At 38.3% G+C, this 26,407-nt stretch overlaps 1 protein-coding gene and 1 pseudogene across 2 annotated transcripts; one reads left to right on the top strand and one right to left on the bottom strand.

Moving 5' to 3' along the window:
- Window positions 1-26,407, bottom strand: part of LOC127647503 (gastrula zinc finger protein XlCGF58.1-like) — a 172,934-nt pseudogene that overhangs the window by 79,495 nt on the left and 67,032 nt on the right.
- Window positions 13,742-26,115, top strand: LOC127647432 (metalloproteinase inhibitor 2-like). Of its 2 annotated transcripts, none has more exons than XM_052131664.1 (6): window positions 13,742-13,839; window positions 13,960-14,108; window positions 21,001-21,101; window positions 21,804-21,909; window positions 22,010-22,134; window positions 23,861-26,115. In XM_052131664.1, the coding sequence occupies exons 2-6, from the start codon at window positions 13,982-13,984 to the stop codon at window positions 24,056-24,058; spliced, it is 657 nt and encodes a 218-aa protein (XP_051987624.1). In that variant the 5' UTR covers window positions 13,742-13,839; window positions 13,960-13,981; the 3' UTR covers window positions 24,059-26,115. The 2 variants fall into 2 exon arrangements, with proteins under 2 accessions (XP_051987624.1, XP_051987623.1); XM_052131663.1 differs by having other exon boundaries at window positions 13,957-14,108.

Below are 26,407 nucleotides of genomic sequence, written 5' to 3'. Positions count from 1 at the left end.
AGGGATCGTGACATAACCCCCCCTCAAAAGGACCGGATTCCAGATGGTCCTAAGAAACAAAAAAATAGCAAAAATAAACAAATGTTCAAGGAGAGAGGGGCTAGAAAAGGGGGAAAACAGACAGACCAAAGGGGGCACAAGGGACACGAGACAGACCAAGGAGGCACAAGGGACACAGAGACAGACCAAGGAGGCACAAGGGGCAATTAGGCAGTCCAGGGAGGCCGAGAGGGCCGACAGGCAGTCCATGGGGGTATGAGACTGGGAACGGGTCAGGTGGCCTGGGGGGGCGTCCACCGGGTAGGGATAGGTTTAGGAGGCCAGGGAGGTGTCGACCGGGCAGGGACAGATTTAGGTGGTCTGGGAGGCGTTGACCGGGGAGGGACAGGTTTAGGTGGTCTGGGAGGCGTCGACCGGGCAGGGACAGGTTTAGGGAGCCTGGAAGGAGGAGTGGCCACTGGGGGAGCTGGCAGAGCCGCGTGAGGCGGAGCCAAAGAGGAATTCTGAGGCGGAGCAGTCGAAGACTTGGGTGGCGGCGCCGAAGGAGGTGCAGGCAGGGCCGCAGGAGACCCTGGGGGTGGAGCAGAGGCAGGCAGAGCCGTGGGGTACACTGTGGGCGGAGCCGTAGAAGGCTTGGGAGGCGGAGCTGAGGGAGCCACTGGAGGTGGAGCCGAGGGAGGCTCAGGAGGCGGAGCCAAGGGAGGTTCGGGAGGCGGAGCCGAAGGAGGCCATGGCGTAGAAGGCTCAGAAGGCGGAGCTGAGGGAGCCATTGGAGGCGGAGCAGAGGAAGGCTCAGGAAGTGGAGAAGAAGGAGGCTCTAGCGGCGGAGCCGAGGGAGGTTCAGGAGGCGGAGTCGAAGGAGGCGAGGGCGAAGAAGGCTCTGAAGGCGGAGCTGAGGAAGGCTCAGGAGGTGGAGCCGAGGAAGGCTCGGGAGGCTCAGGAGGCGGAGCCGTGGGGAGCTCTGGAGGCTCAGGAGGCATAGCCGTGGGAGGTTCAGGAGGCAGAGCAGAGGGAGGCTCGGGGGCGGAGCCCTGGAAAGCTCAGGAGGCGGAGCCCTGGGTGGCTCGAGAGACATGAGAGGTGGAGCCCTGGGAGGCCTAAGAGGAGCCCTGGGAGGCTCGAGAGGCGGAGCCCTGGAAGGATCGAGAGGCGGAGCCCTGGAAGGATCGAGAGACTCGAGAGGTGGAGCCTTGGGTGGCTCGAGAGGCGGAGACCTGGAAGTCTCGAGAGGCGGAGCCTTGGGTGGCTCAAGAGACTTGAGAGGCGGAGCCCTGGGAGGCTCGGGAGGCGGAGCCCTGGGAGGCTCGGGAGGCGGAGCCCTGGGAGGCTCGGGAGACTTGAGAGGTGGAGCCCTGGGAGGCTCGGGAGGAGGAATCCTGGAAGACACAAGAGACTTGAGAGGCAGAGCCCTGGGAGGCCCGAGATGAGCCCTGGGAGACTTGAGAGGCGGAGCCCTGGGAGGCTTGGGAGGCGGAGCCCTAGAAGGCTCGGGAGGCTCGAGAGGAGGAGCCCTGGGAGGCCCGAGAGAAGCCCTGGGAGGCTCGAGAGACTTGAGAGGCGGAGCCCTGGAAGGCTCGGGAGGAGGAGCCCTGGAAGACTCGAGGGGCGCTGGCACTTGGACGGTCCTGGCTACTGGCGCTGGCTCTTGGACGGTCCTGGCTACTGGCGCTGGCTCTTGGACGGTCAAGGCTACAGGCACTGGCTCAGGGACGGTCGAGGCTACAGGCGCTGGCTCAGGGACGGTCGAGGCTACAGGCGCTGGCTCAGGGACGGTCGAGGCTACAGGCGCTGGCTCAGGGATGGTCGAGGCTACATGCGCTGGCTCACTGACGTTTGAGGCTTCTGGCACTGGCTCATTGACGTTTGAGGCTTCAGGCTCTGGCTGGTTAGCCGTGGTATGCGGGAGCTTGGGTCCGCTGGACACTGAGGGCCGAGCCGCGGGGGGTTCTGGGGACGGAGCTGTGGGAGGTCGGATAGCTGAGGACTTTCCCCTTCTCCTCTTCCTCCGGGCGGGTGAGACTGGCGATGCTGGAACGCTGTGCATGGTTGGTGTTGCATCAGGCTCGCTGACCGTGGCTGGCGTGAGCTCTGGCTCGCTGACCGGGGCAGGCGTGGGCTCTGGCTCGCAGACCGGGGCAGGCGTGGGCTCTGGCTCGCAGACCGGGGCAGGCGTGGGCTGGGAGGCGGAAGCCCATCTTCTCTTCCTCCTCCAGGCGGACGAAGTTGACCGCACTGGCTCAAGGGAAGTGACTGGCGTGGGGGTGAGCTCGCTGACAGATGGGGCTGGCGTGACAGGAAGTACCATGGGCGACTGGAGAGTCACCACTGAGGGAGGAGAGGTAGGGTCCTCCTCAGCGACGCCCACGGTGAACGGTGAGCCACAGACCAGTAAAGTTGCCTCCAAGAAGTCGCGGAGCTTCCAGTGGCGCGTTGCCGGTGGCAACCACTCCTTTAGCCAGTCACACAGGTTGCCCCTAAAGAAGACCACAAGGGAGGAGTCAGGGAAGTCCGAAATGCTCGCCAGAACGAGGAAGTCGCAGATGTGGTCTTCTACCAGTCGGGTCCCTTGTTTCAGGCAGAGCAGTTGGTAATTGGCGTGTTGCACCGCTAGATCCATTGTTTTGGTCTATCGTTCTGTTATGCACGTAGATGAAGGCAGACGTGGAGACAGGATCTAATCACAGTGTAACTTTATTAGGAACGGAGGAAATAAACAGACAAAACTAGAACAAAGGAAATACCCACAATGGGGAAAATAAACCAAAAACATGGAAGACAAACGAGGAGTTTAGCAGGCAGGATAAACATACAAAGAACACAGAAACAGGCGTCCACAAACATCAACGATAGACAAGGGAATGGGGAACAAACAGGGTTTATATACACAGACACACTAATGACTAAATGACATACAGGTGAGAACAATGAAGTGCATGGCCAGTGATGAAGGCAGGGAACTATGGGAAATGTAGTGCATGACAATAGACAAGTGAAACACGGGGCGCACAACAAGGAAAACGTGACATGGAACGTGGTTAGTGAAACAGAAAACACGGGACAGACAACAAGGGATCGTGACAGCCTCCATCAGTTGGCTTACATCTTTGGAGTGAAGAAGCTTATGGAGAATGTTGGCAGGGTCTTCACTCTACTCATTCCTGAAGACAACAGCTTCCAGACCCAGTTATCAACGTACGAGTATGGTGTCCGCACAGGTGATCTTGTTCTTCAGTAGAACATCCTTCAGTACCTTTCCTGGAACTGTGAGTTCCTTATAAGTTCTCCATTGTGGAGCACCCTCTCCTTTCACATGATAGACGCTCTGCTGTTGCGCTCAGACCTGGTTGTGAAGGATGAAGCTATTCTTCTTGAAGCACTGGAGACCTGGATCCAAGACAAAGCCGATGCAGTTAGTCCAGAACAACAGGCCAGTTTCCTGAATCACATCCGCTTTTTGTTGATCCCAGTAGATAAACTCTATGACATGCAGTTTACCTCAAGTATTCTCCATCAGAAACATGAGAAACTGTACCTAACTGGCATGCTCAAAGGCTTTCAGATCAGGAAGCAAATTAATAACATCAGTGATGAGTATTTACCCAGAATCTACACTGCAGAAGAGTGGAGTGTATCCATCAATGACACCAGAGCCAATTACTGGTACCATAACAACTACGGCCAAAATAACAGAATCCAAACTCTCTCAACTCCTGCCCACACTAGTGCTATTTTTCTTAGCATTCAAGAATGCTCTTACTATAGTTTTAAATGTGATTCTCTCCCTGATGCAAGTTTCTTCGCAGATAACAATATGCAGGATTATGCCAGCACCATTTGCTACAACAACAGGTTAATTATCTGTTGTAAAACAATGTCTTTCACGTACAAGATTTAAAAAAATGTGGCGGTCATTCCAAACAACAGTAGTATGGGCTTGCCGAACCCCTGTCCAGATGAATACAGCTTTAGATTTGTTGTGCGTCCACAGTATATGTGACCACTTGAGGATGGTTATTGCGTTTTACTTCAGTTCTGTCTAGCCAATTCAAAAACAGTTTCCAAATCATGTTTAATCTTCATTTACAATGTTTGATTTTGATTTATGATAATCTTAAGGAAAATCCTTTAGTTGTATTTGATCAAACCTCTGATAACACATGCAACAACCTTCTGTAGGGCATTGAATCATGACTGATCAACCTCAGTAAGTAAAATACCAGTGAGCACACTCACTCTAATATTCCCAGTCATTTAAAATAGCAATACAAGAAAACATGTCTAATAGTCTTGGTTTGAATGCTAAGTCTGCGAGTCTAGACTAGTTTATGAACAGCAGCCCACGTATTTAAGTGGTCCTCTGACAAAGAAAATATATTTCCTGTAAAAGACCACACAGTTAAGATAATTTCTTGTTAAACACAAAGGATGTGGATTACTCCTCATGACACATTTCTGATTAAATTTCAATATTTGTTTGATTCAAAAGAGATTTTGTCAAACGTGAACTACAAAGAAAGTGACTAATGTTGTTTGGATAAGCTAGGTCTGAGAAATACATCAAATGATTGTTTATTGTGTTAGGACAAGTACTGCGTCTCACCAAAGTCTTGAAAAGCAATGCCATGCAACCCTCAAAAGTATTAAACCACACTCACACCCCAGTTGCACAATTCTGTTCTTTCCTCAGTGATGTCACTTTTGCTGTCTGGATAATATGAAATGGCATTGTTCTTCATTAAGAGAATGTGATAAAACACTGACAGCTAGAGTATGGCATGACTACATGCTCACTATTGCCAGAAGGCTGTATTTGTACAATATTGTTAACTTTCCCTACACTATACATTTTATTGCTTGAATCATATCTAAAAATATGTTATTTAAAAATACAGTGTGTGGTGAAATTGTATCATAGAATAATGCATCTGTGTATGCTTTAAAAAACTTCTCAAAGAAAAGTAAAACAAAAACCAGACATGAAAAAAAGACAAAGAGTGAAAGTGGTCTAATATGAGGCAGGTTTTAGTTAAGTTATCATCTAAGTGAAGAAATACTACCCAATGGGTAGTAAGTTGAGCCATCTGGGGTAAAATGTATGTGGTAAAAACGTATATACTAGTAAAAACTAGGGCTGTCAATCGATTACAATTTTCAATCGAATTAATTACATGGTGTCCCAATTAATTAAGTAAGGAATAATTGACGACGGGCCGTTGAATTATTAAAAAAATAATGCACACCCGGGGTGGTAATGCGGTCACGACGCGAAGCGGAGTGGCCGTTACACCTCGGGTGTGCATTATTTTTCTAATAATTCAACGGCCCGGAGTCAATTATTCCGCTTACACTACAGTTACCACACCTCGAAACATTGTTCAGATGATGTGATTCTAGACGTTTGTCAAGTTTTTGTCATTAAAACACTCTTGTATGTAGGACTAATTTCTTACGCATCTAATCCCATGCCTCCGTTGCTAATTCCAAAACGTCATTTTAGAGTTAGTAACGGAGGTTTGAGCCACTGACAGCAGACTAATGCAGTTATTAGTGTAGTTATTAGAGAGACAGAGGTTGTAATAATGAGACAGAAAATCATGTGCGTCATATTATTTAATTTATTTATTAATTCATACGTTATAATTCATTCGTTAATTCAAACGAATTTATTTATTAAAATTAAACTGCACGTTAAACACATTGACAGCCCAAGCTGTTGTTTTTTGGTGTTTTCTTCATGTTTTTCGCCCTCGAGTCGGTCTAGCTGTTCTTCGCTGATTGTTTTATGTCTTTTGTTGTTGCCGGCTGCCTTTGATGTCCTCTTCCGTTTATTTGTTTTTTCATCTGAGCTATCCAATACTGCGGTCACCCAGTTGTTAAAATGTTTATGTTCACCATAAATATTAAAATTTACTTCCGGAAAATCAAAATAGTCTGTCATTTGTTTTCCTCTTGAAGTTGAAGTGGATTTGTCGCTGTCACTTCTTGTTATGAATTGTATCCTATTTTCCGTTATTACAGTTGAGTGATATGGAACTGTGATATGGAACTGTAATGCGGTCAAGACCTGCCTGGAACTACTTTAGCCGTACGTTTCCCTGAAAATAATTGCACACCTTAGAACGTTCTCAACCAATCAGAATCAAGCATTCAACAGCCCTGTAGTATAATCTCGATTAATCACATATTGAAATATTTGATGAGAAAGCCCCTCATATAACAATAATTCAATATATAAAGCTTATACATATTTATATCAATATATAATTATACATAGCTATCTTTAAATATAAAAATATATATATATATATATATATATATATATATATATATATATATATATATATATATATATATATATTTTAACACGCTATTTTTTGTCAAATTAATCGCACTGAATTAATCGACAGCCCTCGTAAAAACACATTCAATTCAACAATTCATCATAACTGAAAGTACATTATTTAAAAAATAATAATTATTATGCATTATCACGTAGCAGTATATTTATTATTGTTATTTTATCAAATGTTTCTGCAAATCAGAGGAAGATTGTTCTGAATTTTGTAATATTTGTAATCAGTGAAAGATCTTTTAACGTTACAGATCGATTAAAGTAAATACGTTTTATGGACTGTGAGCGCCAAAAGTGAGTTGCCCCATACACCTCCCCAACACTCCCTTCCCTCTCAGGCCACTAGGGGGACCCCTATAACTGTCTAATTGAGCCAAAACAGCAGTCTAACGCACAGCTTTTAGAATATTTAAAAAACAAAAACATTTAATTTTAAAAACGGCCTTGCTGTGTGGGGGCCATTGGTGGCTCGGGGGCCCTAAGTGGCCACTTATATCACTTATAGCTGGAAACGGCCCTGACTGATAGATAGACATGAAAAGAAAGGATAACACTAAACATATTTTTTATGTTTGGAACAAAATATGCTCTTATAAAAGTACAAAATGCCCCAGAAAATCAAATCCATGGGGAAATTCCTGCCCTTTAATGGAAAAGTACATTTACTTTTAATCTATTTTATGTACAGTATGTGTTCTGTATTTATTTTTAAATATCTACTCAACATTTAAATAGTTTCAGTAGGAAAATATTAGCTGGAATTCCTGGAATACTAATCTGCCATGTGCTCTCTGTGATATCAGAGGCCTGGAATGGTTCAGCCATCAGAGATTATAGGGAATGAACATCCCAGCCACACTCCTCTAAACTGTCCCTGCCACATCAGAAAGAGAGGGGCTATTTGGGCAGGGTGGTGGCACACTTCACCCACGTACAGAAACCTCTGCTTTATTCATCAGGCTGTGGTGTGCCATGTTGAGTTGCTTTTGTCATTTCCCCTTCATGCTTTTTAATTGTCTGACTCCACACTCCTCTTTGTTTATTGCCCACTCTTTTCTCAGAGGTTTTGGGCAAGTTACAATTAAATCTTCCATACAAGGAGATCCTTCAGTAAAGACAAAAGTTTGGACTGTTGATTCATAGAGATGCGTAATCTTATTTCAGACTGTGAGCGGGAAATCTTTATATAGTATAGTATATAGACTGGTGAAACGTTTAGAATGGGAATTATGCTGCTACCAAAATAAGTCTTATATTTAAGGATCTGCAAAGCAGTCAACCGTTGTCAAGACTGCATCTATGCACACTCTGGGGAAACTTTTATCCAATGTCCACAGAGGGGCGCCAAAAGCGAGTTGTGAAACGAGTTGTTTACAGCTGTACAGGCTGTAATACAGTGAAGAGAAATGCATGTTTTGAATACTGAACCCACCAAAATCCAGTCCTAAACTTAACCATCAGTGGAGTAAAAATGTAATGTTAGAGGGAAAAATGCAACCTCTGAATCAAGCTAGTCACTGCTTAAGCGAATGCGAGTACTTCCTGGTTTCAATGTGGGATACAAACACGAGTCTCCCATGAAGCCGATGCAATGTGCTTTCAGTCGCGCAACAGAGGAAGGTAAACAAAGTCGATGCAAAAATATCTGATACAAGATGCCACTTGCCGGTGATTCAGCATAATGTGACCAATCCGAGGGTACCGGAACTTTCTGCAACAATATGCCGACTTCCCATGTGATCATGTTGCTAAATAAATGGGCTAGATTAGGCCCTTTCACACTGCAGGAATAAAGACTGTTTGAGGTCATTTTACTCTGAACTACGACTTTTTACCACTTTAGCACATGAGGAGCTATAGTTCCTCTTAGCCGTTTGTGTATAATCTGATTACAAAGTAATTAGTTACTGTAATGTAATTACGATTTAGTCAGAAAACTGCTGCACTGTTTTTACCATCGCAACACATAAACAGAAAGAACTAAAGGAAATTTGGAAATATTGCAAAGAGCAAAAGGATTGTGGCATGCAATGGTATAATGGATGTTGTTGAAAAGGTCACTACATATACAATCCTGCTCATGTTTTGCACATTACTCATCACTCTCATAACAACTGTATAACACTTTCACTGATTTCTTTTCCTGTAAGTCATAACTCACATGTGCGCTCACAGATGCTCTCCTTTGGGCATGCAATACATTCCTCAACAATGTACTCTGTTTGTATAAGCAGCAGGGGTGACGTGAATCCTCCCTTGATTTCAGAAGTCAGGTCCTCTTGTGAGCTTGGCGGGAAGTAAACCAGATGTGGGCAGTTTTGTGAAAGGATAAATGGTCAGCTTGAATAATTTATGGTTCAGGCCCCCATACGCCACAATCTCTAGGTATCTTTCCTTCCATTTAACCCAAAAGCTTTTGTGTTTTGCTGTCTTAAGAAGCCTGTAATTATTCCACAACAGTGAGGTTTAAGGAGTTTATCCCCATATGTGTAGAGTATCATTAAAGAAATAGTTCACCCAAAAAATTATAATTCTCTCATCATTTACTCCATCTTACGCCATCCCAGATGTGTATGACTTCTGCGGAACACAGATGAAGATATTTTAAAGGAGATATGATGACTGTTTGTCCACACAATGATAGTCAATGGGGTTTGACACTTTCAAGATCCAAGTACGACATTAAGGCAGCATAAAGATAATCCATACGACTCATATAGTTTAATCCATATCTAATGAAGTGATCCGATTGGTTTTGGGTGAGAACAGACCATAATGTTACTCCTTTTTCACTATAAATCTTGAGGTCTGCAGTATCCTTGGTGTGAACACGATTTGAAGCACGATTACTGGCATGGACCTTGTCCTGCACATGTTGTGCCACCAACATAGTCTCGCAGAATTGACGTTATTATAACAACATTTTTGCAAATCAAAATGGTTTCATCAGTTATCTGGTGAAATTAACACTAGAGGTGCTACAACAACTGTGCGTTTTATTCACTTTCACACAAATCACTACTAAAACGGTTGATTATAACTTTACACACACGTATTTCTCACACTGTTTCTCAGATACTGCTAAGTTATGATGTCAAAACACTTCTACTCTTACGCATCCTTTGTAATATTATTCATTTTAAAGCTTGACAGACCGGCATTTACACACTCAAATGTGATTAGCTTCCGTGGTAGGTCACCTCATGGAGTGCTGGCATGGTATGGACTCACAAGCTGACACGTGAAAAGAGACTGACTCGAGGAGACGTGGTTGCCTCAGTAAATGTGCTTTTCATGTCTCATTTCCTTTTAGGGTAATATCAGATAGGTTTAGGTTGAAGTTTTCGATTAAGGAGGTACACTTTACTCATTAAATCCTAAAATACACCTTCAAAACCTTCATTTGATCACTTCACATCACGTCATCACTTTGGCGCCCCCTAGAACACCCTAGAAACCACATAGCAATATGTAACAAACAAAACAAAAAAACATCCAGAACACCTTAAATCTAGTTTTTTTTCAAATGTCAAAATGTTAAACATATTTTTCATCTACAAAATACAGGAAACGGCAGTGAGATAAAGTAAGTCTGACTGAATAAACTACAGAGTTGTCAAATCTGAATATTGGTTTGGAACTCGTAGTTAAAGGTGCAGTATGTTAGATTCAGAAACCCTTGTTATTAATTTAATGACACACACTCCATAGGGACACGAGTATCAACTAAAACAAAGAGACTGAACTTGATTCATCAGACATCATGATGACAGATGAGTTACCATAATTAAAATGACACATGCTTGTTTTACAACAAACACAATTCAGTATTGATGTGATTCTATCACAACTGTCATTTTGATAAATTGATGCACTGTTGTTTTATAATAATAGAATATATATTTTCTGTATAACCAATTTATGTTACACTAATGAATGGAGATTTTTGCATGACCTTGAACATTGTTTAGCATTAATTTCATGTATTACTGTAGTTTGTCTAAAATGACACAGATCAATCCTTATGACACTATATTTCACATGGTTTGCTGTTATGTAAGTTTACATGTCCAATAAGAAGAACACCAATTCAGGGTCAGTTTTGATCCACAAAACCGAATGAAGGTCCCTCCAGGAATCAAATGCCCTGCTGATGTTCACTCTAGTTTTCACTCGACTGTGATCACGTTCTCGCTTAGCCAGATGGGATTCAGAAGATAAATGTTTTTATAGTTTTTTGGCTTAATCATAGTTTGTGTAGGAGTTGGTGTTGTGCTGTGACATTTGCAGAAGATGGGCACATTTTGAATGTGTCAATTATTGTGATGCATATTGCTCAATCATTAGCAATGCTGCTAGATTTCAGTGAACTGGGTTTAATAAAGGGTCAGGTCAATGGGCACTGAACGTCAGAGGCACCATGTTACACAACATAGACTATTATATTGCATAAAATCACAACGAGTCATTCTGTTGCCTGTTAACGTAAAGAATAAATAAATACACACACACACACACACACACACACACACACACACACACACACACACACACATACATATATATATATATATATATATATATATATATATATATATATATATATATATATACATATATACTATGGTTTCACTACGAATATCATGGTTAAAATATGATTACTGTAGTAAAACCATGGTAATTGTATTGAAAGGGAACCCAAAACTTATTGAGAATGCAAAACTGTTGTCTAAGGCAGTGTTTGCCAACTCTTTTTTTGCCACGGCACACTTTTCACAACTTAAAAATTCTACGGCACACCACTATCCCACATAGGCTAACCATCTTCAATATTTTTCCTTTTCAAGAACTTGTCCATGTTTTCTGTGTGTCTTATTAGAGTGTTTACTTGTAATGTTTGAAATTCGGCTATGAAAAAAAAATGAAACAAAAAAACAAGTCACATAGGTCGGCAGGTGTCTTTCCACCTGCAAGTCACAGGTGGCAAGAGCGCTAAACGGGGAATGAAAAAACAACACATTTGCTTCTTTTCTAATTTGTAGATTTGTTCTTCCAATTCCACAACAAATTATAGGGATGTAAACTCATGAGAGGGGTGAAAAAGTTAAGACAATCACTGGTCCACAAATACTTTTTCTGTGGACTTATTTTTAAAGAATAAGCTAAAATCATCAATTCCAGCTATTTTAGTGACTAAAGTTTATTCAAGTTTACAATTGTGCAGAATTAGAAACCATGACTTTACTATACTGCCCTACAAAACAAAAAGGCAGTAACTGCATTTTTGGTCAAAAATGAGTTATTATCATTTTCATGACATTCAAGGCATCCTTTGTTATGTGACAAAACATCTTATCTCAAATGTGTGTCGTTTTGGAGAAAAATGGTAGTCGTTTGTACAGTAACTGCAAAAAGCCCTAGTGAAACAAAGCATGAGTACAGTAACATCCATTACAGTATTCTTGTTATGTTTTACCTAACAAAAAATAACCGTGTTGCTGCGCAGTGAAGTTACTGTTTCCATGGTGAACACACACAGCTGACTTCGCGGCATCCTCACGGGACGGTTTTAACATTTGCGATTTCACCCTTCTAACTTCACACAAATTTTGTTTGAGATGGCACAAAGCTGGGGAAAGAAGATGGTCGAACTGGCATTGAAAAGAAAATACCCGGAGAATGGTAAGTAACAGTGACAAATTAAACATTTAGAGGCTAGGCTATCACAATATAAACACCTGTCAGCCACCAGGGCAGGACTTCCTCTCAGAGGTCCATTCAGATAGCATTATGCTAATTGACAGGCGATGTTTTAAATAGCTTTGCTTACCTGCCCCTGATCCTCCCTGCTCCTAGCTGTAACTTTATCCTCTGTAACTTCACATCATCGCCGATGCCATGTCATCATTTTGTTGTTCATGTCACAAAGTTATAATCCAACCAGCAGTGGAAAAATATTCAATAACTAGAAAAGCATGTGGTCCTATTCAAAATAAATTGTCCCAATTTGGGCCTTGATACAGCTTAGCAATGTGAGACTTTAAGCAGCCGTTTCAGCATCAAAACAGCTTCCGGGTGGAAAATATTGACCTAAAATGGTCAAATTAGTTTGGGTTTGGTATATCCATGTTCAGGAAAACAAATGGTTCCAATTATTTCAAATACAGTGTATCTAACACACCCAGAGCCCAAGTTGTGGCAAAATTGTTTTTGGAGAATCTGTAGTTACTGCCTTTTTCCTTGGTATGGTGCCACGTTTTTGGTAAGTAATACAAAGCAAGAATACATTAACTGCAAAATAGTGGTAAAATATCAAATTAAATATGAGGATTGATATGTACAAAGAATAAGCTAATATAAAGTAACAAAACAGCCACATGTCCAATAATCTACCTACAACTACTTAGGCTGGATGACAGGATAACTTTAAAGTCATTTTTCTCAGTTCTGCACTCTGCGTAGTTACTGCCTTTTTGCTTTGTAGGGCAGTATAGTAATATTGTAGTAACCTTGATTGTAGGCTGACCATGTTTTTGGCAGCACCAATGGTTTTACTATAGTAATATTGTAGTAACTATATAAAGTACCCAAATTCTCTTTAGCGAAAACCATGGTTTTTATACGGTACTGTATCCATAACCATGGTTTTATTACAGAATCACCATTGTTAATCTTGTGGTTATAGTTTTACTATAAATACTTTGGTTAAACAATGGTATTTTTAGTAAAACCATAGTAACCACAAAATTATTATTTTATAACCATTGTTTTAGTTTCCCTGTATTGTTACTATGGTTTCACTATGAATATCATGATAAAAATATAGTTACTGTAGTAAAACAATAGTACATTTATTGCAAGAGAACCCAAATCTTATGGCGAACGTAAAAATGAACATAAAAAAAGTTACATTCCAGCCCTGTCCATTCCAGGACTCCAACTAGTCCCGATAATAAATGTCAAATATAGGTGATTAAACCTTTTAGGAAGTGATACATTTAGATCTGATCTCACCCGTTTTAATATATAATGTATAAATACTTTGAATGCTTTAAAAATGCTGTGAACCCCTCTCAAGAAATGATTCTGATGTTAAAACAGACCTATAGATAAGAAATGGCTCAATAATTATAGATCTATATTATTGGTGAATAAACCTTGTTAAATGTGATGCATATTGCTCAATCATTAGCAATGCTGCTAGATTTCAGTAAACTGGGTTTAATAAAGGGTCAGGTCAATGGGCACTGAACGTCAGAGGCACCGTGTTACCCAACATAGACTATTATATTTCACAATGAGTCACTCTAACGTAAAAAAAAAAAAATATCAAAAAGCACACTGAGGACATGAGTCAAAAGGCACATGTAGACCACAAATGGGCGGAGCTCAGCCGTCAATAAAGCACAGAGACATTCAGACTGAGAGCCGTTGTACTCCTGACAGAAGATTCGCTCCGTATTCTGACGTTACAGCATTTGCACCAGGTCAGCACTCTCTCTTGTCAATATTTTTAACAGTGTTTGGAGTCAGTTAGCTTTTCAAAATCAGCTTGTCTTTGGAAGCAACTTGATATAGGAAATTCACGCTCTTGTTACTTTCAGCAGTTTTGTTTTGAAGTGTTCCTCGATGGAGATGATGCGGTCGTCCAGTGTTTGTCTGCTGCTGCTCGTGTTGTGTGGAGCGCGAGAGTTTGCTGAAGCCTGCAGCTGTTCGTCTGCACATCCTCAGCAGGCCTATTGCAATGCGGATGTCGGTAAGATTCCATGCCTTTAACTGTTTCATATTCATAACTCCATGTCTATATTATAATAATGCACTTGTTTGCCGATGAAAACACTTTTTACTTGTGCGCAAATGAGTGTTAATATTCACAATACCAATATATTAAAAAGACATAAAAATATGGGTAAAACGACTTTTTAAAGGTCTTGTCCAAAGAGAGGTTTATTCCTTAAAATATGCGCAAAATTTGCCTAAAGGTTCTGCATGTTTACATTGGGAGGTAGCCTATGACATTATCATCTTGCCTAATTAATCATATATATATATATATATATATATATATATATATATATATATATATATATATATATATATATATTATACATGTACTTAACTCAAAAGTATTTAGGCTAAGGCTCTGATGGCATAAAAACATATGCTGACAAGGATCCTTGGACAGGACATGCTTGTCTTTGAAAGCTGTAAAGTACAATAATCAGTTTTAGTTTTTATTATTATTATTTAAAATTGTGTTGCATTTAGCCTGAATGTGCATAGTGATTTTGTTTGCAAAATAATCTTAAAGGAATAATTCACCCAAATTAAAATTAAAATTAGCTGATAAGTTACTCAACCTCAGGCCATCCAAGATGTATATGACCTTCTATCTTCATCAGAACAGAATATAAGATTTTTAGGAAAGTATCCCAGGTTTTTAGCTTCATCAATGCAAGTGAATGGACATCAATATTTAACGGTCCAAAAAGCACACTTAGTCAGCATCAAAGTAATCCACACGACTCCCGGCGATCAAGTAATGTCTTCTGAAGTGAATCGATACAGATATGTGAAAAACGAATCGCTAATTAAAATTGTATTAACCTTAAAAATCGCTTCCTGTAAACATTGAATGCCTCACGTCACTTTCGCGTGACGTCATCACGCTGGTGTTCCACTCTGTTTACCACAGAGGAACATACTTCATGCGAGAGTTAGGTCAATTCAAACAGCTACAGAGAACTGGCGGAAGCGCAGATTTAAAGTTAAAAAAATGTAATTAGCAATTTGTTTTTCACACAAACATATCAATTAACTTCAGAAGACATTACTACATTGACTGGAGTCATGTGGATTACTTTGATGCTGACTAAGTGTGCTTTTTGGACCGTCAGAAATTGTGTCCATTCACTTGCATTTGATGGAGCTAAAAACCTGGGATCATTTTCCTAAAAATCTTAAATCCTGTTCTGATTAAGAAATTAGGTCAAATACATCTTGGATGGCCTGAGGGTGAGTAAAGTATCAGCACATGTTCATTTGGGGTTGAAATATTCCTTTAACTCAGGCTATCCACTATAAAGATATGTTGTTTTTCAATATCTAATAAATCTGTGAATACTGAGCACTTTGAATAATACATGCATACCTATTTTTATTACCACTTACCATGAAATATGCAATATAGATATAGGATATAAAAATACTGAATATAGAAAGACTGAAGAGTGGAAATTTGTGGTGTGGTTGAAGAGAAGATTCTCCAGACTAACTTTAGTTTTATATTGTCATTGTGTGTAACCTGTCTCACCACCGACCCTCTGACCTTCAGTGTCCCTGCTATAACCTGCCATTACATGATCTATGCATTTTCCATTGTTCGTTGCTGCAGCCCTGCAAGACCTCTTTCAACAGTCTGATTTAAAAAAATGTAAAACATTGAGAAAGTATTGCCACATGCAAACAACATATTGTGGTTTTCTCTGTCGTTAGTAAAAGGATATTACATGACTTAGGATGGTGAGACTAGGGTCACTGGGGTCAGCTACAGTCACTGCACACCCACCTATACATTCAGTGACCCATTGAAAAAAATACATCTGATTCCACCACTGGAATTGCCATCCACATACTGGGATGCGTCACCATGATATTGGCTGCATGTTTGAAACACACATAATACTTATTGGTTTTGTGATTTAACATTCAACAAATGTACAATGATAAAGAAGGGTTTCAACAATTAGTAATGCCAAAAAATGATATGGCATATTTGTTGATTAAGGAAAAGGAAGTGAAGGAAACTACAAATGAATCAGTGTCCTACAAAAAGATTAGGAAACCATTAGGGCTGCATGATTAATACACATGCATAATTGTTCACAATTGATATCATAGTTGATATTGTAATTGCAATAATAAATGTTAGTAGAGTTTACATTAACATTTAATTTTATGTGGGGCCATATTCGTAATGTACCAAAAATCAAAACATTTTGTTAAAATTAAATTGGTTTATTCTCTGTTTTTGACGTCAAAACGTAAACCGATATTCACACAACACTTGCACACACTGGATAAGCCGTTAAGAATCATGGTAAGGTAGGTGTTTACCAAAATTCAACAAATCTGTAAAATCTAGTTTATTTAATTGTCTCATTTAATGGTTCCTGTAGTTATTTAGAGCTTTGCATTCAATCAGGCCAATTTAATCATAGAATCCACAGTGTTTCACTTGAAGACAAAATTATTAGCCCCCCTATGAAATTTCAATTCTTTTTCAAATATTTCCCAAGTGATGTTTAACAAAGCAAGGGGAATTTAACACAGTATTTCTTATTATATTTTTCCTCTGGAGAAAGCCTTATTTATTTCAATTTTGCCTGGATAGAATAATTATAAAAAATAAAAAAAAAAACTGCTAAGGTCAATATTATTAGCCCCCTTAAGAAATGATCTGTTTGATTGGCTACGGACCCAACCATTGTATCTAATGACTCGCCTAATTAATCCCCCAAGCCTTTAAGTTGCACTTTAAACTGAGGATTAGTATCTTGCAAAACAACTAGTGAAGTAATATAAAACTGTCATCATGGCAAAGACAAAATACATTTGTTTAGACTTGAGAAAAATAATTGTTAATGCTCACAAAGAGGGAGAAGGATATACACGTTTATCAAAACATTTTCATGTGTCAAGAACTGCCGTGAGAAATATTATCAAGAAGTTTGAAGAGACCACACAGTGGAGAACGAAAGATTTCAAAAACTTTGGAAAGAAAACTGGTGAGAGAGGTTTCTAAAGACCCAAGAACAACTGCCAAGACACTAGCAAATGATTTTGCCAAGTCTGGGATTGATGTCTCAGTGAAGACAGTCACTAGAGCCCTGCACAGGAATGGACTGCGAGGTTGCAGACCAAGAAAAACTCTTCTGAAAAAGAAACACTTCCAAGCTAGACTGAAGTTTGCCAAGGACAACCTAGAGAAAAATTATGCATATTGGAAATATGTCCTTTAGTCAGATGAGACAAAACTAGAGCTCTTTGGCCATAGAGATGTTGCATATTTTTGGAGAAAGAAGGGAGAGGCGCTCAACCCAAAGAACACCGTTCCCACAGTGAAACATGGCAGTGGGAGTATAATGCTGTGGGGATGTTTCAGTGCGTCTGGAACTGGGAAAGGAAGACTACGAGAAGATTTTGAAAGACAACCTCAGGCAATCTGTAACAAAACTTGGTTTGGGTCGACATTTCGTCTTCCAGCATGATAACGACCCAAAGCATACCTCACTTCTGGTGAAGAACTACCTCCAAATGAGCAAAGTGAACAGACTTGAATCCCATAGAAAATCTGTGGGCCAGACTGAAGGAAACCGCAAATGAATCAGTGTCCTACAAAAAGATTAAGAAACCATTAGGGCTGCATGATTAATACACATGCATAATTGTTCACAATTGATATCATAGTTGATATTGCAATTGCATTAATAAATGTTAGGAGACCAACAAATCTGGAGGAGCTTGAGAGATTTGATGAGGAATGGGGTGCGGCGACTCAGGAGAAATGCCTAAAACTTCTTGAGATCTACAACAAATGACTAAAGGCTGTTATCAAGCAAAAGGGATACACTATTGACCATTAACATCAGAGGGATAATCATTTTGACTTGTAGATTTTATTATTCTTGGTTATAATTTTGTTTCTATTTGTATTATAAACACTCTAAGTTGCCTAAATAAACTTACGTTTAGAAATACTATGTTGAAAAAAATCTTTACTCCATTAAACATACTTGCGAATTATTTGAAAAATAACTAAATAGGCTATTTCAATATTTCATGAAATATTTTCATATACAAAATATTCAAATTTTGTAATTATTTTGTTTCTATGAATGAGAAATAGCTCCTATGAACGACATATAGCGAGAGCGCTATATGCATCGCATCCATTAGCATGATTGGTCACCAATAAGCTTCAAATCAACAGTTATTGTTTGGATTTGGTGATAACATTTACATGGTTTGAAAGCTGAAAATAAAAATATAATTAAACACAAAACAGTCATAACAATTTTTTGGTCTAAAATCACATTTCTACGTAAACAGCCCACTGTGACTTCAGACTCAACATGAAAAACCCAGTCAATTCATTAAACATCTTACCTTTTAGAATTTAAGACAAATGTGAGGATATCCTAACTTTAAGATGTTATTTACAACGATTTTTAAGAAAACATTCGTGAAGGACGTATCGATTCCCTAAATGCACCACATTGAGGCGAGGACCAAGGATGGAGGACGCTCACCAATGACGCTTGAGCGAAGAATCATAGGGAGCATCCTATGCAGAAGATTTTTTGGTCGAAGCACCTGACCCCTGCATAAATTCTCCTCCCCTTCACATCTGACACAAGAGTTTTAATTCACGTTTCACTTTTGCGGTTTAATTAAACCATAATTGACACATATTAACATCTTGAATAATTTGGATTTATTATTAAACTGTCAATTAATCAAGAGATGGCGCTTTGAAGGTATGCTTCAGTGAGAAGGACATTTCATTTTACAAATCCGTCTTGCTTCGATTGCTATGTCCTCGTTTCCTGATCTGAGACCATTGGTGAACATGCTTCTATTTAAAAAAAATTGTAAATGCAAATTATATTATCCGCCCAACAATTTGAAAGAGAAGTTCAGAAATTGCATTTTTAAGTGTGGCTTAACTGTCCATAAGTGTCAAAATACTTCAAGACCACTGTCATTTTAATGCTGTAATCTCGCACAAGATATTGAAGGACAAATAAAGTGCAACAGGTAACACTTGCTATAATAAAATGGCATATGAAATGGCACTATGTGTAGAGGTTGGTACTTAACTAAATGGGGTCGTACACTGGATTCGTCTGCTGGACGACACGGCTCATTTCGAATAAAGTGTTTTCAATGAAGATGCGCACACCGATGCCAACAACTCCGCTATGACTGCAGAGGCTGCTCAAAATTATACAGAGCCATGAAGCGCCCCTCACATTTTTTTCCATTAAATTTGACCCAAATCATTATCAAAGAACAAAGATTATTTAATAATATTTAGCCATCACTGGATGATATATTTTGTATATTTATCTTTCATTTAGCATTTTAAGTTACAAGTATGTATTTTGTGGTTTGACAGCTTGAATGAAACCTATTCAAGGCAAGATATAGAGAAATTGCATAATAACCATTGTCATTTCTAATCGTTCAGTTTGCACAGTTACATCAATTTCAAACTCTATACTGCAAACTCATCAACGACCCTTAACTCATTGCTGAAGTACAATAAAAGCTTTGTAACATTTTCGTGTATAGTGACAAGATTCACAATTTCGGACTGTAACTTGTACCGCAAGGACACATCCTGTGTGTGATACCTGTGCCTTGACCTACCTGCAATGCAACGCAACGTTCCCGCTTTACTGTCGAAGCCGCAGCCTTTTTGGTTGTCTTAACATGACATCGCAACGGTCAAGTGGGAGAAGTTGTAGCTTTTTTTTAATTATGGGTTTCTAACTTTGCAAGTGCTACAAATATGTGAACATGCTTTACAAGTCAGAAACTCATAAATTGCAGTAATTCCCACTTCCCATTTTCTTTAATGCAGCATGTGTTTGAACTGGCATGGACTCCATACGTTTGTGCAAAACTTGATGATCTATGTTTACGGCATGATTTAAGAACGTTCCAAAGAGCATCTTTTCTGGAAACCTGATCTTTCATACGCTGTAAAAAATTGCCAGGATTTTGTTTAAGGTTTCACAGTAATTTTTACAATAAAATGTTACTGTAAAATCAATGCAAGCTTGGTCATTTTCTATCATAACGCAACAAATTACTGTGAAAAAGTAAATTATAATATCGTACTGCATTGAAGGATAACTGTGTTTCATTTGAAGTCACCATTATGGTGTTTTAGTGTTCCCTTTGGATGGGAACTTTGACCTTTTTAACTGTTTTAGAACTATTTCTTATTAATGTTCTTCCAGCTGGTGCAATTGTGGTTAAAACACAATTTGTTGCAAATGGAATGATTCAGTTCAATTTGAAGGTTGACTTTATGTCTGGTTATGATGTGTAGACTACATTGTATAATGTAATTGAAAGTAAAGAAATACTGTCATTTTAAATGTAGAATGAAGGAGGGATTTTTGCAATGCAAGTCTATGATGTAATTGGTTTGATCTCTCATGAACTTTTAGGAAAAAATTGTCAGCAAGGCACGCACAGATATCAAAACTCCGCTTATAAAACTTAACTATAGTGACAATTAACAAACACTGTAGATAAGAAAAATACAGACGGTCATTGTGATTCTACAACACAGCAAGGCTACATTACAGTAATGTCCTGGACCTATGTTGTCTATTAATTGTATTCAATTGTAGAAATACTACTGACAAATATACTGTGGAAGTCCTGCAACTAGTAGCCAGGAATATACTGTAAACTAACACTAATATTTTGTGACCTAGAAATGATCTTTTCTTCAAGCAGAATTTATTCTTCAGTTTCACCCTTTCTTCAGAATGCCCCACTTTACTGTAAATGAAGTGCCTGAAACATTTCGATTTGAAAACTTTAAAGTGCTTTTTTCCCCCCTTCAGTCATCAGAGCCACAGTCATCGGACACCAGCAGATGGTGGCTGGCACTGACACTGATGGCAACCTAATCAAGATGATCAAATATGATATCAAACAGACAAAGGTTGGTGGAGAACATTCTTCATGTTGTTATCCACAGATTTCAAGCCAGTACTGATTTAGTTTGTTTCCTTAAAGCTCATGTTTATATCTCCAAACTATTGCTGCGTTCACATTGTGTCAGAATTTCCATAATTATAATATGACTCCAAGCTGTCAAATATTTGTTTATAATGCCATGTTCTTGATGCCAAAATGAATCCATATGCACGTAAGCTACTTTTATGTCTGAATGCCATTGCATCAGATCAGCAAAACATCAAACCAAGTGCTGTTTATTGTAAAGGAAGATAGAAGCATACTTTTCAGGTAAAACATCTCAGAAAATGTAATTTGTTAGGTTTTTTTTAAGTAATATGTACAGTTTAAAAGTGCATTTCTTTTCTAAAGAAAGCTTTAGCATCATTTGTTTGTAGATGCCATTTGCGTTGATATTTTGTACCTAGTGCAATGACCTTTAGACATTGTGAAGTATGGCTTAAAGTGTCCAAATACTTTTTGGGGCTACTGTGAATTCATCGAATTATCTACCTAACTACTTTTAACTGCTGAAGCAGCTTTCATTTGGATTGTTTTACATGTTGGAAACTCGTAATTGCGGTAATTCCAACATGATGTGAACGCAGCATACGTTTACCATTATATATGGCTCGGAAGTCATGAGTGTACTATTTATTGACCTCTTCACACCATCTTCTTTCACTAGATGTTTAAGGGCCCCGATCAACAGATTGATGCCATCTTCACCGGCCCCTCCTCATTGTGTGGGGTCAATCTTGAGAGCGATGGCAAAAAGGAATACCTGATCACAGGTAAAGAAGGAATACACTTAAAATAGAGAATAGTATCCAGAAAAAGCTCCTACGTTTGTTTCTCCATACAGTAGAATCTCATTCTCATTGCTCCGTACAGGTAATCTGGATTCAAATGGCACATTGGGTGTAAATCTTTGTGACTACATTGAATCTTGGGAGTCACTCAGTCTAACACAGAAAAAGAATTTGGGTGAGCGCTACCAGATGGGATGCGAGTGCAAGGTATGACTATTTCTTTCACTTTTCCAGGCGTTTAAAATACTTGAGTAATTATACTTCAGTTCACTTCAGTATATACTAGAGCTGCACGATTCTGGATGAATTTAGAATCAAATTTTTTTTGCTTAGAATAAAGATCCCGATTCTTTCTCGATTTAGAAGAATAAAGAGTTTCTTTCTCGATTTTGAAGAAAAAGGATCACGATTCTTTCTCGATTTTAAGAATAATGATCACGATTCTTTCTCGATTTTAAAGAAAAAAGGATCCCGATTCTTTCTCGATTTTAAAGAAAAAAGGATCCCGATTCTTTCTCGATTTTGAAGAATAAGGATCACGATTCTTTCTCGATTTAGAAGAATAAGGATCCCGATTCTTTCTCGATTTAGAAAAATAAGGATCCCGATTCTTTCTCGATTTTGAAGAATAAGGATCACGATTCTTTCTTGATTTTGAAGAATAAGGATCACGATTCTTTCTTGATTTTGAAGAAAAAAGGATCACGATTCTTTCTCGATTTTAAAGAAAAAAGGATCCCGATTCTTTCTCGATTTTGAAGAATAAGGATCACGATTCTTTCTCGATTTAGAAGAATAAGGATCCCGATTCTTTCTCGATTTAGAAGAATAAGGATCCCGATTCTTTCTCGATTTAGAAAAATAAGGATCCCGATTCTTTCTCGATTTTGAAGAATAAGGAACACGATTCTATCTTGATTTTGAAGAATAAGGATCACGATTCTTTCTTGATTTTGAAGAAAAAAGGATCACGATTCTTTCACGATTTTGAAGAATAAGGATCACGATTCTTTCTTGATTTTGAAGAAAAAAGGATCACGATTCTTTCACGATTTTGAAGAATAAAAATATTTCAGTGATTTACAAAACCTGAGGATAAGGCTATTAAACAAAGTTACATGTAATTGGATAAAGGTTCTAACAAAATGTTCTTTGCTTCTGTTCATTTGAAAAAAGCAATAAACATAAAGAAATGGAAGTTGTAAATCAAAAATATGTATCAAAAAGTCCTAAATCCTCAAGTGGATGCAACTAACACATTATATACTAAACAGCACTGTGTTATTATTGCAATAAATAAATAAATAAATAAATCCTGTTAAAAAGGTAAAAACAATTTAGAGCATACAAAAAGGATTTAGCCCGTTCATTTTCTAAATGGTAAAAGTGAAATAAAAAGCAAAACAAGAGGAAAAAAGCTTCATAAACAGTTCTATGTTAACTTGGTGTTGCACTGGTAAATAAATAAGCAAATATGCTTTAAAAGCTTGAAGCCACATTTACAAAAGAAACATTGAAGTAATTATTCAAGACCCAGTAATTAAATCGAGGACAGATTAAACAGTGATTTAAGTTTTCAGTAACAGAATAAATTAAACATTTGAAAAATGATAGATTTATATAAAATAATATCAAAACATTAGAAAAGTAATCTAATGCTAAATAAAACTGTGTTTTTTACTGTGTGATTATTAGATCTTCATTCATTCGGTCATCGTTTAATCACTCTTACGTCTTTGCAAACTTGGGTGACTTTCTTTCTTCTGGGAAACACAAAAAAAAGTAGTTTTTGGCTACTTTGAATTGACTGTAATGTTGACAATGTTGTTGACACAACTTATGAATAATTTCCCTGTAGTTTTTCTCCCGTGCCTCTTCTGTTTGCTCCTTCTCACAGCTTTTCTCTTCTGTCTGGTCTTTTGTCTTTATGCAGATCGTCCCATGTCAATCAATCCCCTGTTCCATTAATGAAACCGCCGGGTGTCTTTGGATTGACTGGGTGCTGGAGGGCACCCATCAGGGTAACCAGGCGAAGTACTACACCTGCGTTAAGAGGAATGATGGCAGCTGTTCCTGGTACCATGGAGCCATCCCACCTAAAAGAGAGTTCCAGGAAATTGAGGAACCATAAGCTAAACCCCAGTTTAATCGCCCATTCAGTACATTCACAAAACACCTTAAGCAACTTAATTCTTCAAACACATTCTAGACTAGTAAATCTCACGAAACCCATCAAGAACATTTCCGCATCATATTTCATGCCAAAATCAATATAATAAATTGTTAATAATATATATTTGTAATAATATAAAAATAAATATATTTTCCATAAAGCAAATAAGGCTTATTTTTAGCACCAGTTTAAGACAAAAAGGCCTTATTTTTATGATGCCAAAAAATAAAAATGATACTTTGTTTAAATAGTCAAGTGTTTGTAAGGGAGGACTCTTGCATCACCCTGAAGGGGTTTATTTTGCAATAACATCCAGCTGACTGAACATTATCCCACATATTACAAACTACTAAGCAAATACATAAATACATGAAGATAAAATATTGATTTGAGTTGAAATTATGTAAGAAGAAATAAATCACTGAACAGCTGAATTTCTCCTCCGGTTTGTGAGTTCTGTTGGTATTTATTTAGTAATTAATGACCATCTCACTCCTCATTATCCCGCTTGTTACAAGACTACTTGCCAAATAAACAAATAAATGCACATAAAACATTGATTTGTGTTAAAATCATTTTATTAGTTTACTTGTAGAGATTGCACAGTGATCTGAGAAGCAGGAGAGACGACTCACAATACTCGTATGAGCGGTCTGATACGTGGATGTGCAGTTGTTACTGAGAAATATCAGACCGCTAGATGGCGCCATTGACCAATCAGAATCGAGTATTCCAGAGAGCTGCATAATAAGGGTCTGGAAAGGATGAAACGGAAAAAAGTAGAACATCGTGATGATTACGATAATGAGTATTTGGGAGTTGAAATTCATTTAATTGTCATGAAATATTCACAATGCAAAATTACATTTCTTTACACAAAATATGATTTTCTTATTGTTTATCTCTTGATTTTGGGGTGTAGTATGACATTCATTCATGAGATTCAGCCAGACATGGCAAGATTTATACATTTGGTTGCATGTTAATATATCAAGTGAAACTCAGCTCTGATAATTAATTATGAGTTATTTTTATGACCGAGATTCTGGCATAAATTTGGTTTCTCCTCTGCAATTTGAGAACCCCAAAAGCTCTTGTTTCTTAAAATTTTGCTCTTTAATAAAGAAGAATTGGGCTATTACATCAGATCCTTTTCAGAACCAGTAAGACCCACAAAGAAGTATTTGATCTTAGGTCTTTTATTTAAATTTTTAATGCAAAGCAGAAAGACGATCATGCAATATAATACAAATATTGGACATATGATTTGAAGGCATTGCGAACAGGCTGGTATTTTATACTGTAAGCTTGGAAAATGGCCAAAATAGAACAGAAAAAAGAAATGGGTCCTTGTATCATTTGAGGTCTATCAGAAGACGAATTTGGTACATGGGTGTTGAATATATAGTTGCAAATTGTATAGAATAGTTCAGGGAGTGGGCCGTGACGAACTACATTTTTATTTATTTATCAAAATCATTCCACACTGAATGTGTTAAGAAAGCAAATTCTATTTTGTATTTTTAATTGCTATATTTTTCTTTCTTTTTTTTTAAAAAAAAGATGAGCATGATATAAATATTTTTTTTAATTTAGGGAATGCTTTTATTTTATATTTGTTTTATATTCCCAGTATCAAATATGAAGCCTTGTCTCTGATTCTTTTATGTCTGTAAGGCCAGAAAAGGTTTGTTTCCACGTTATTTTTTTACAATTCTGTTCTTTTCCCTTGTTTTTAATCATACAAGAACATTTTTGAAGTGTAGTTTGAGATTTCTAGTATTGGAACCACTAAAGATTTGTTAAGAGATATCCTTGCATGCCTTTTATAGACCATTACTCCTATTGCTCGAACTGTTATGGTATTCATGAATAAAGGAACTCATCCATGGTTGTTGAATATCTGTTTTTGTATACTTGTAGTTTAAAGATTCAGGTATTGCAAATTAGCTGCAAAAATAAAGGGCATCGTTTGGAGAACTTGCTTCTGTTTCACACATGACAATAAAAGACTGAGCACAAGCTGGTCCTGAATAAATTATTTAATCAATGACAAGAGTTTAGAGTTTAAATCTATTTGCTTATTAAAAACTAACACCTGGTACATGAAATGGCCAAAGTTAAAAAAACACAATTTTTATATTCAAGGATTAAAAATCGTTTCAACATATATGTTACTTTGATGAATGTGTCCAACCATTTACTAGTACTCTTATAAATATGCAGTAATAAACACATTCAGAGTGAGGAGACCTCCGTCCGCATCCTCAGCGAGTAAACAACGCATGAATTAAAAGCATCCAGACG

The sequence above is a fragment of the Xyrauchen texanus genome, chromosome 8 (assembly GCF_025860055.1).
Source record: "Xyrauchen texanus isolate HMW12.3.18 chromosome 8, RBS_HiC_50CHRs, whole genome shotgun sequence".
Classification (NCBI taxonomy): domain Eukaryota; kingdom Metazoa; phylum Chordata; class Actinopteri; order Cypriniformes; family Catostomidae; genus Xyrauchen; species Xyrauchen texanus.
Note: the sequence above shows the minus strand (reverse complement) of the source record. Positions and strands in the feature narration are given on the sequence as shown.

Bases quoted from the DNA above. Each gene is read 5' to 3' on its own strand.
- LOC127647432 (XM_052131664.1), top strand. From the start codon at position 13,982: ATGGAGATGATGCGGTCGTCCAGTGTTTGTCTGCTGCTGCTCGTGTTG. The intron at 14,109-21,000 runs GTAAGATTCCAT...TCCCCCCTTCAG, and splicing joins CTATTGCAATGCGGATGTCG to TCATCAGAGCCACAGTCATC. The intron at 22,135-23,860 runs GTATGACTATTT...GTCTTTATGCAG, and splicing joins AGATGGGATGCGAGTGCAAG to ATCGTCCCATGTCAATCAAT.